The 12,680-nt window shown below is 34.3% G+C and overlaps 1 protein-coding gene across 2 annotated transcripts in view; it reads left to right on the top strand.

Moving 5' to 3' along the window:
* The window catches only part of LOC112691528 (peroxidase), a 44,720-nt gene that overhangs the window by 26,855 nt on the left and 5,185 nt on the right, over positions 1-12,680 (top strand). For both annotated transcript variants that reach the window (XM_025565799.1, XM_025565800.1), the window contains 5 exons: positions 629-799; positions 2,269-2,424; positions 4,102-4,323; positions 5,031-5,228; positions 6,786-6,922. In XM_025565799.1, coding sequence (XP_025421584.1) covers positions 629-799; positions 2,269-2,424; positions 4,102-4,323; positions 5,031-5,228; positions 6,786-6,922 — 884 coding nt within the window. The remainder of the gene's footprint in view (positions 1-628; positions 800-2,268; positions 2,425-4,101; positions 4,324-5,030; positions 5,229-6,785; positions 6,923-12,680) is intronic.

The raw sequence follows: 12,680 nt of genomic DNA, 5'->3' as shown, positions 1-12,680 counted from the left end.
ACGACAATATAATACATTTTTAATCGTATCAGTTAAGGGTTAACTGAAAGTCCAAACTCTCTAAAAATTTGGAAGGGAAACGTATTAGACCACAAATTTCATAAATAAATATAGGGGGGCTAGAGGAACCTACGCCACGAGCGCAATTCCGGGGAGAGCGCAAAAATGAAAAAATTTCAATTTAACTTACCTAACTTATTACTTATAAGTAAAATTAATATTATATATTTATATATTTACTTGTATAGTTTATAATTATAATATAATAATTAATTATTAATAATATCTATGAATCTATTTATAATTATTATGTATGTTTATATTTTAATAAGTTATTGATTTAAATAAAATTAACAAACGCTTACATAATTATTAGGAAAATTTACTATTTATACTGCGTTCATAAAAAATATTCAGTTTTTGTGAGTTTTTTTATAAATTAAAATACTTATGGCCACATTTTGAAGTTTCACCTCAAGCGCAATATTTGGTTGCTACGGCCCTGTATTAGACATATAAGGGGCCGTTATACATTTCGCCTTAATGATATGTATAAATTCGCCCGAATGAATGCGTACACGCGTTCGGCGCAACACAATAATATAGATGTCATGCCACGATCTTGCAGGCGTTTGGAAGCCAAGAAGAGCAACAGATGGTTCGGAGTTACCGTCGGCAAAGCAAGTCAGCGAGGACGTGCACCGAGAGTCATACGAGGAGGACCACGACTTTACCGTAATGCTAGCAGTTTGGGGTCAGTTCATGGACCACGACATCACAGCCACAGCGCTGAGCAGAGGTAATGACGCGTGTATTGGTTTATATTTTTTTTTAATCTTAACGATTATCATTATTGTCATCATTATCACGTTTAGTTTTTCGAACGGCTTTTCGACGGAAAAAAAAACATTTCATCATTTCTCCCCCCCCCCCCACCATTTTCAAACAGCCATGCGATTCATGCGTGGAGTTATAAAAATTACACGTGTACATTACATCGCGCTACTTCTGATTTAGAGTTTTTAATAAGTTTATCGACGTACAGTAATATTTCATCGTTCAAATCTATGTGAAGTCCAGTGGTACAAATCAATCATAACTTATACTACATAAAACATTTAAAATACAAAATATGAAATTACAATTTTAGAGAAAGGTGAGAAAAAAATGCAATTGTTCAAATTGATAGTGTTCTTGTTACAATGAGACAATGCTTTTGGAAAAATAAGTGAAATAGTATATGCTATATGGTGGAATGTAAAAAAATAGATCGAACAGCTGCTGCAAGAAGGAACATTATAAGGTATAGAAATAAGAGAAAGATGCATTAATTTAAAATATATATCTGATAGTTTACGATGTAATAGTAATGTTTGAATAACAAAGTTTGATCGAATTGTAATGTAATTATAGGTTTCTTTAGTATATTTCTTTAGTGTTTTAATAAATGGAAAAAATATATATTACACTTATTAAAATTTTAACACTGAATTTTAAACTTACATTCGTAAATAAGTTTGATTCGATAAAAACAAAACCGTACTAAATAATATAGCATTATACGACTTTCGAAATACTGTACGGATGGAGTAAAAGCATCATATTAGTTTTCCGCTAAAACTAAACTTTTATTCATGTATTTTTGCATATCATTTTAATCAAAGTTTAAAACACTTTTAAAAAACATTTACTGCGTGTTGTTGGGAGAAAATAAATTATTTTGACTTCACACGACTTTTTACATTCTAAAGAGTCAAACTTTCTGAATTCACTAGAGAACAGTCATAATTTTAGACGTAGGGCAGTCAAATTGTAATTCCACTTGTAAAAAAAAAAAAAAACAGACATTTTTTATACTGACGTAAAGTAGGTTATACTTTGTATACCCTAGAGATGCTCAGATATAAAACAAAATAATAATATTTATTATTCACGTCAAATAAATATTAACGTGTTTTCTTCTTTTTTATTTATTTATTTATTTATTTTTATTTTTTTATAATATACCTATAAACATACGATTATTTATGGATAGATTAATCTATAACGGAATAGTTATCAATAAAATAGGTATAAATATTTTTTTTAAAAGATTAATTATTATAAGCGTCACAACGGTTAATGATTTAAATGTATACATATATGCATGTTTACATTTTTACCAAAACAATCGCTCTGTACGTGACGATACTAAAAACATGAAGAATAGAAATTCATCAATTTCATTTTCTATTTTTCCTAGTAACAGACAACTCTGAATTTTTTCAGGGCACAACGGGAGCTCGATTTCGTGCTGCGGTAACTCTGCCGGTAACGTCACGCACCCCGAATGTTTTCCGGTGATCGCAAACGGAAGTGGCGGCAAGTGCGACGGCAAGTGCATGGAGTTCGTGCGCTCTTCGCCCGCGTCCACTTGCGGTTTCGGTAAGGTTTTCGGTATAAACCGTTTCAACGCACCCAACATTTATTTTAATCCTAATATCCCTGGAAGGGGTGATAGGGTATCGACAATTTAAAAAAGGTATATACTTGCAGATTACTGTTAAAAAACTAATTTCTTTGTAAGTTCTTTGTCTTATAAAAATAATGATTATTAAATGGTAGTTATAGTGAAACACTTAATACATTTAAGTATAGTTATAAAAATAAAATAAAATTTACTGTTGACGTGTATATAAATCAATTTATTCTATCACAGTATTTTCATCGAATTCTGAACGTCTCCTTCTATATTAAGTTCCGTGCAAGGTTGCAATATTTCTGGTCCCGTTCTCATTATATCCGTTATCTTATTTATAGTCTATTGAAAAGACGATCCGTTGTAACCGTTGAAACTGGTATACACGTTAAGCATTCTATCCGGTTAGGTTTAGCGATCGCACAAAAATATCATACAAAAACTCATTTAACATCGTATGTTCACATGTAGTCAACATTTTAATATCACCCATTTTTTAGGGACTGAATATGGGAGGGGGATCTTTCCTCGTTGGAAGAATATTACAAACTTCTCTAAGATCACCTCTGAAATAATCTATGAACACATGGATCGGTACTCGTCATTAGATTGGAGTACAATATATGATTTGTTACGTTTATTCATTACTTGCGTACCAAAAGCTAAGTAGGTACGAGGAGTGTCGTTAAAGCTAAAACAAAGTTAATATTGTTCTATATTTATAACCGATTTGTACCCTGTTATTCGTGCGTAATCCCAGACCCTGGGTATAATGTGGTATATTTTGTGCACCGTACGAACATTTCCCGTACATACTGAAATAATTACAGTTGAAGTTTGCCGAGGAAAATTTTTCCTGTACGGATATCGAACGTAAGACACATTAAATAGGCGCCCAAGTTCGAAGTTCTCGTGAGCGGACACTCTTCAGAGATAACTTGCTATCGGAATGACACATTCGGGTGATTTGGACATGGAACCAACTACACATACGTATAAACTTATATTTACTTTTTTGTACTACTTGTATATACTTTTGACCGAGTTCAGGATTTTTATTTTTTTCGAGAAATATTTTCATACCGTCACAACACAAACGCGTTTAGAATACTCTTGGAAAATTACTTTCATGCACCGAACACTTGAAAATTGTAAGTCGAACCTTGTCTGTGTGACATAAACTTGGGATGATATTCGAGCACTATCACATAATGTATTTTCGAATGTTTATTCGAGTGAATAATATAGTATATTTCGGATGCACGTTTTACGATTGTTTAATGCAATAACTTTCGAGCAGCTCCAGTAAAAATTCACAACGAAAATGATGTACTATAAACTACAAACTTCAACAACTTGTGTACGACCTATGATAACATAATATAATTTTGGCCATGAATTTAAAAATATATATTTTGGTTACTTTTACAACTGGGTTTTTATTATTTTTTTTTTTTTTTTCAATAATTTTTCGCCCACGGTTTAGTAGTAAATAACTTTAAGATCCTTGCTCCCACCAATCTTTAGTGAACTCTGGATCCGCACGATTGTCGTGTTAGCGCATTGCGTCCACATATTTTTATAATAACAGTTCGTTAATCGCATAACATTCATTGATCATCATTGCACGTCGTTTCACATAGGTCCCAGGGAACAACTGAACCAAGCGAGCTCATATTTGGACGGTTCCACCGTTTACGGAAACACGCAGACGCTTCAAAACGACCTAAGATCCTGGACGGGCGGACGCATGAAGGTATTCATATCGGAACATGGTGAACAGCTTTTGCCGCCGAACAAAGACCCTAGAGATGGGTGCAATGAGAAATCAGAAATGGAAAAGGGCCGTTATTGTTTCCTATCAGGTGAGTCCCTGCGCATCCGAAATGCCCAGCCCACAAGCCGCGTTCCCTGCAAACTACAATTAGCGCAGTAATAATGGAACAATGGGATCTATATAGTTCACAACTGCAATTTTTCCTTGTGGCTCGACGTACCGATTTAAAACTTAAAAGTAGGTCAAGCTGACGTGAGTGCAAAATATTGCATTCAATATTCATATTCGTTCGAAGAACCTTTGCAACGATACCAGATGTGGAACTTCCAAAAGTATCAGTTATCTGCAAATTCTTGATTATCATACACGATTCAGCTCAAACTGCCAGTTTAACGTGTTCATAAAACTATAAAAACATCTTAGACACTCTGTTACAATGTTAAATACTAACCGAAATAAGTATAACTCATAGACTCTTTTTATTACATATGAATCTGATAAAACTACATTAGTAACGTATGCACGCGAAAAATAAACAAAGACTAAGATGAAGGGACTGAAAGGAAGAAGAAGTAAAGGAGGGTGAAAAAAGTATGAGAGGGTATAGTTTCTCACGCGAAAATTCATTCGTGTTGCCAAAAACGCTAGTTGATAGAATTTGTATCATAGCCCCAATCCCCTTCAATGAATATTAATAAATCCTCATTGGGCGTTCTGCATAGTCTTACCCACAACCAAGTGTTCATTAATATTAATCGTGTCAAAAATAAATATCTTATATTATATTAAAATTAGGCGACGCCAGAGCGAATGAAAACATGCACTTAACGACGCTCCACTTGATCATGATCCGTCAACACAACATGATCGCGGACAAATTGTCGTCGCTGAACCCGCACTGGGAGGACGAGCAGGTTTTTCAAGAAACCAGACACATCGTCACTGCTCAGATCCAACACATCACGTACAACGAATTTCTACCAATATTGCTAGGTAGGTTTGGAGTCATTACGTAGTCTAAGGAATATTTAAGTAGTCAGCAGTGCACGTCCTGCCTCAATGTCTCATTTCCTTTTCGACAATCTAATTCAGTGTAATGTCATTTTATTATTCATTGGCTCAAGTTAGGTCGATAGCGTTTTTAGAGTAATTGTTTTCTTTTTTACTATATAATTACTATAAAGAAAATCATAACATTTTAAACATTTTATAACATATAAAATTTTATCGACAGATATTTTCTTAAGTATTTTTGCGATCACAAAAAATGTATGAATTTAATAATAACCCTTTCTTCTGGATAGTTATAATGCCTATGAGTTTTATATTATATCTCTCAAAAATAGTACTTTTATAATCGTAAAGTGTTTCATGCCTAAAATAAATACGTGGTACAGTTGAAAACTAGATGAAACAAATATGATACAAAAAAAAAAAAACATTTTAAATAACATCAAAATGGCAATGAAGAAACTATTGCTCACAATTTTCACAGAAAAAACTTATTTGAATTAAAACGTTTGTACAAACGTCGTGGTATCAGAGTAATATTGCCTTTTAAAAGAGATTGACGCAATTATGTTTGGATATATAGTCTAAAAAGCCATAAACAAAAAAAAAAAAACCAAATAACTTGTACAATGATTGTTTTATTTGAGAATTTGAATGATTTAAAATTGACACACATATAATAAAAATAGACTTCTTTTAAACAATAATATTTGATTTAAAAATATTCTACATTTTTAAGTTTCATGTCAGTGTTTTAAACATATTTACCATTTACGTGCATAATATCAAGTTTACATTTCAAGTTATAACTAAATATTCGTTTAAAACTTTATTTGACATGTTCATTATACCTAGTGGTATTCCGATTTGAAAAAAACACCTAAGTAAATTAAATTTTCAGTCTTTAAGGTTAGTTTATAAAGATTGGTTTCTTAATAGATCGGCCTTTTTCTTAACGGTAATACCAATACGGTGTGTGAAGAACTCCACACAGACTCGATAGTATTTTTGGTTTGGCTGTCATATTGAGTATTTGTTGAGAAATTAAATTTGTTGGACTAGCTGATAGTTTATATTGTATAGCACGAGGCATATCTATCTAGGCTATGAAAAGTATTTTGAAAAGCAACATGGCTCGTTTATTTTAAAGTTTCTATGCTTATTGTACATAAACAACTTATGTAATTGGATAACCTACGTCAAGTAAAGATAAAATGTTAGATACTTCTTTTTAAAGTTACAGCTATACAAAAAAAAAAAAAAAAAAATAGTTAAAACTTTGCACTATCTGCACTGATTAACAAGTCAGTCTATAATACATAGTATGAAATACAAAGCGGCATGGATTCTAAACAGTTATGCATTTAAATTAGAAATATGCACATTATATCTATTTAAAAAAACAACCAATTGAAACATTTAGTCGGTTATAACCTTAACTTATATTTTTTTTTTTAGGCTTATAGTTATAGCGATTAACGAACTAATAAAATAACCGAAGAGCTCGGTAACGTTTGATTGCATTTTTTATCGTTTCAGGTGACAATCTAATGGACCATTTGAACTTGTACCCTCAAAAAACGGGTTACTGGAACGGGTACAACTCTTCCGTGGACCCGTCGATCAACAACAATTTTGCCACCGCGGCGTTCCGTTTCGCACATACCCTCATACCGGTACGCATTTAACCATCGCAGTCCGTTAAAACGCAATAACGAATCATTGTAGTTAGGCGGCGCGTGTACGGGTCGTTATGTCTGGAACGAATAATATGAGCTTGGAGTTTCGCAGTTACGGACCACCGCTGCTGGCGAAACGCGTCCGACGGCCCGCAACGTTAGCGCGTTAAACAGTCACGCGCGGTGACGAAACGAACATGTAACGTAAACATTAGAAAAAATGACACGAAATCGTAGTGATCAATAGATTATTCAATAACTATGAAAGCGCCTGTTCACGTGCGTACGTTTTAAACGCTACCGGCTGCAACAACCACTGCGAGAAAACACCGTGTGGTGGGCGCGTTTTGATCGGGTTTGGTAAATTGAGTCCCATTTTATTGATTTTAGGTAAACCGAGTACCGCTTGAAAAAAAAAAAAAAAAAAAAGTAAATTGAGTCCCCCTCGTATAAAAATGAAATCGGTAAATTGAGTCCCTTGTATACAAATTAAAGCGGTAATTTGAAATATGCTAAAATGCTGTTTTTTTTTTATTTAACACACTTTTAATTATATTAACACAATTGTATACCACGTACATTAAACATACACTTATCAGTTATCACATATCACATCCAGCGTTCTTGTAGATAGTTAGGTACTTATATAAATGTTACGTAATAATACGGAGCGAAATATAATAATATTCAATGATGTAACGATAATATACACTTACCTATCGTACTCGGTGAATTTATAACTATATCAACGATTATATTTATAATTTAAATACATTTAAATGAATTGAATACATTAAATATTTTAGACGGGACTCTAACTCTAACTGTTATACGAGGGACTCAGTTTACCTCTTTCGAAAAAAAGATAAATTCGTTTGGGACTCAATTCACCTACGCCCGTTTTGATCGTCACCCGACCGCGTCAGCCAACACGCACGCACGGCGAATGAAAACGCGTTTCCGGCGGGTTCTTCGATGTTTGGCAATCGTCACCGTGCACAGGAGTGGTACCCTTTAACACGTTTGCCACGTCGGCTTTAAGCGCCTCACTCGTATATGGGTCGTTATCCGTCCGGGAACGCGATGGTTGTCGGTTAAAAGAATCTTTGAAAACCAGTGAAAATATGGTTCATTAAATAAATGTTATAAATAAAATATTATTAAGTCATGGTATTTCGATCCCCGGTAAAAAAAAAAAAAAAAATATATACACGCATACGTATTACGTAAATATCATTGATCTTAGTGCGGCCTATGCGTCCTTAGTTCGCAATGGCACCGATCCCTGTACCCAAGTACGGCGACTGCCACAGCGAATTAAGTGGTGGATAATATTATGGTAGGGTTTCAGCCCCCTCACCACCGTTCACACCGATCCGTAGGTGGGTAGGTACTGTTAAAATTTGATATTGGCCGTACTGAATCATTCGTAATTCGGACGGACTTGCGATCCGTCCGCGCGGATACCGACACCGATGACGGCAACAAACGGTGATAATATCGACAAAAATAACAGTAGTAACGATAACAGTGCAGGTATTGGCCCGTTTACGGCGAGCCCGAGCGAATGACGATCCCGGCGTGGAAACGTGCACGATAAAACAGGTGCACAGGTACCGCGGCCGTAACCGTTGGAGAAACGTTCTGGGGGATATCGATCCGCCAGGGACCAGACGTTTCGATACGCACAACACGTATAAGCCGACGACGATTACCGAATAACGGAGTGCACGGCCCGGAGCGAAATAAAACACGTCGAGCACTCGCGCGCTCACCTCCCGTACCGTAAACGTTGGTTCGCGCGTGCACAAACATATCAGTGTACCGTGTACGCACGCGCAGTGGCGTGGCGAACTCGAACATTTTCAGAGGCGATATTTCGTCGTACTTGAATACGCAGTACCTACCTGTTCACTGGTTCGTCCTAATTCTTGATGGTTGTCGTTATCCGTATACTTACGAGCGTTCGAAAGAGTGATGAATGTCCGTGGCATATAGACAAACGATTCTGAGCAGCCCAAGGGCGTGTTTGAGGGGGGAGGGGCAAAGGGGGCATTCGCCCCCCCCCCGTGGCTCATATTTTTATTTATTTCTTTTTTTTAATATAATACATTGATTTATTCAAAACAATTAATGTACAAATAATTAAGAATATAAATTACTAGTCTATCAGTACAATATGTCATTATAACAGAAACATTAGCTGTAGGTAATGAACTGTAAATTATTTTCAAGTTTGTATTGAAGAAAAATTAGTTTCGTCCTTTCCCCCTCCCCCCTATAGCCATAACTCAAATACGCCCTTGGAGCAACCAATATCGATGCACTAATAATTAATAACACACGAACGTTGAAATTCAGCGATCGCGCATACAGTAATCAATATAATTACGGCGGTTAACGTGTTAAGCTGACGAAAACGGCACGAGATAATGGAAAAACGAGATATTTAAAATGCCCGTTTCCGGTCTGATAAGGTAGTGCGAGAAACTTTTCATGTAGATTTACTAACAGGATCTATGATGAAAATCCTCATCGTAAAACTAATTCGTTAATCGCTTGGCTCAGAACCTAAAAAAGGGTATTTTCACTATAATTTCGTCGCTCGTTTGCAGCGCAATCCATTTAAAAAGTAAGCCGAGCCTTACACGCGTCGTCCATATACGTATAAGCCGAAAACAAAGGTTTCATTGTACCCGAAACCAAAAACATGAGATGGTGACTTTTTATAACCCTAACCCCCGTCGAGATTTCAGACCCAATTATACTTCCCGTCTGATTACAAACCGATTATACATTATGTATATCGTATACGGTCTTAGAAAATAATATTACTGGTCACTGTATTCGAACTGAAAGCCTATATTTGTGTACTCATTTAATTTACCCGTCGTCATTTTACGCAATAAGAAATATGGTCCAACTAAATAATATAGCTGTTGTTAGTTTACTAATAGTATCCTTTATCCCAAACTATACGGTCCATATATCGTTTAATAACTTATCTCGCGAAGAAGTTCAATGAAGGGTTCCTCGCATCGCGTACGATACCAAGTTTTCGCATTACACTCCGATTTGTATTACACATCTCACTATTTAATAATATGTTATCAATTGTACTTTTCGTATACAAATATTGCTATCCATCATTATTATTAATTTTTCGTCAAAACTACCCGGTGGTAATCGCTAACGGACGTGTACTAGACGATTGACAGTATCGTTTTTAAAAGGTTTCTTTATTCGAGCCAAGCAAAAATAATAAAATGTATTGATATATTATATATATATATATACTTATTAAATTTATTTTTTCATTTTCTTCATCCGATTACATTCCGCCAGATGGAATCCATTTTGCTAAAATCATATTATGGTTTTTAATATTCCAATCGCGTATAAAAAATGTAATAATTGACCCATGCAGTCACTCGATTGTAAAATAATAACTGTATTGTAATGATTCAATATGTTTCAGTGATAAAAATCGATGATTTATTCATATTTATTGTTTTCACGATTCTCATATTTTATACAAGATACCAGCGATTTTATTTTTTGACGGTTGTATTATTGTGTTTTAAGATATATAACAAATTATTTAGTGCAGTTTACAGGACGGCAAACACTCTTATTCGGTATTAAAATGATGGAACGGCCAAGTGGAGCTTTAAGCCTCAAGCACCGTTCGGACAGAGTGTTTACCAGATCCTGGACAAAAGTCAGTGTTTCGGGTCTATAAAAAAAAATCAGGATAACCTAAGATACTATTAGAAAGAAAATTGTAAAAAACCATTTCTCCGAAGATGTAGTTGTGGCTCATGACAAGCTCGGTGAGATTCAGCTGAAAAAAATTTGAAATGACGGCAATAAATTCGGTCATTCATACCGGTTTGATCCATGAGATACTTTTTTTTTTTTAAGTTAGGAAAACAAAAAAATGGAATATTACAAGTCAGTTTGTTGAAAATATTGATTAAGCCAGTATTTTAAAAGTTAAAATTCTAACTGAACGATGTTTTTATGAATCGAAATGTCTAAAAAAAAGATTTCACTTCAAAATAAGTTACTTAATAAAAAAAACCGAAATAAATTTAAAAAATTCGAGAGAACGTACGTTCACAGTTATTAAACGACTGATTAGTAGCGATCTTAGCACTATTCAGCATGTTACACAAAAATCGTCCTGGATCAACAAGAGTGTTTTTATTTTTATTTTTGATTTTATTCTATCAAGAACACCTTGCGTTTACCGAAAAAATTGAATGCAGCCAGTCAAATGGATCGCACCGCATGTTCGTGCATGCAAATTTAGCGCGCACATAAATTATGATTATTATTGTTATTATTATGTCGCGTAATCGTGCCCGCGACGCGTCCCGGTCGGAGTAATTTTTTCTCGCATCCGCTTCTAAAAACCGTAGTGATACACATTATATTATTATTACACCATCAAACGTGTGCACGTGCGAATAAAACTCCCCGGAGCGTACCCGCGAAACAACGTTATACGAATACACGCGTATGTACTGTACGTGTAATAATAATTATTACGATAGCCGTAAAACCGTGTACTTATTATGTGTGTGTGCGTATAATATATTTATATGATTTGCCGACGATAACGACTGCGATGTACGTATACAGTACTCTAATAAGAGCAACAAGATTTTTTTCTTATTGAGAAAAGGGCATTCGACAGTCTAAGGTCGTTAGCCTAACATTTCACGCAGATTTAATTTAATAATATATTCGATATATTAACATTTAATTGATAATTATGATAGGTTTATAATTGTAATGATGTTGTAAAAATAACGTCGTGATGGAAGTGGTTAGGTTAAGTTATATTGATGAGGGATCGCTATTTTCGGACGATCTTTCTTTTATATTTTTTGATTTGTTATTCGTTACGCTGTTCCGTTAAGATTGCCATTTCTGGATGGGGGTTTGGTTGATTTTTCTTAATATACCTTTGTGTGGTGTATGTCTTTATTTCAATTGATTCAAGGTTTGATAAAAATTGGTTTCTTAATAGATCGGCCTCTTCCTTGCCAACAATACCAATACGGTGTGTGAAGAACTCGATGGTATTTTTGGGTCGGTGCATCACGATTGCGAAAAAATTTGGAACACGATTGCGCACCAAATTATGTGTATATACTATGTATAATAATTTATGTAAAACATAAAATAATGTATACAATACATACTTTCTATCATTTGCGTATACATGCACTAAAACTATTAATTCACAAAACACACTTTTTTAAATCGAAATGAAAATTTGATTGAGCTAATGATAGTTGAAATAATAATATCGACTAATGACTAACAGTTAAAAAAAAAAAAACAATTTTTAATAAAAAATATTTCGACTGTTGACCATGTCAGTTTATACATTTAGCATACATTTAATTTAGAAAGGAAACAATTTTTAATCAAGCCAACGATGATAATTTGTTGACAGTACTAAGCCTGTAATAATTAGGAAGAAAAATTGTAAATTAATAGGTAATAAGTTTGAGCGCATGTATATATAAATTATATGTAGAAAGTATGTATCGTATACATTATTTTATATATTATACATAGTATAAACACATATTATTATTTGGTGCGCAATGGTGTTGTGATTTTATCAGGTAAATAGGGATCGGGGCGCAATCGTGTTACAAATTGTTTGCGCAATCGTGGTGTAATTAGTCGGGTCAAAAAAGGAAAAATTGCGCGATCGTGATGCAGCCTTTTTGGG

Source organism: Sipha flava, unplaced genomic scaffold (assembly GCF_003268045.1).
Source record: "Sipha flava isolate LNK unplaced genomic scaffold, YSA_version1 64_pilon_pilon, whole genome shotgun sequence".
NCBI classification, from domain to species: domain Eukaryota; kingdom Metazoa; phylum Arthropoda; class Insecta; order Hemiptera; family Aphididae; genus Sipha; species Sipha flava.
The sequence above is the reverse complement of the archived record's forward strand: the minus strand, read 5'-3'. Positions and strand labels throughout refer to the sequence as shown.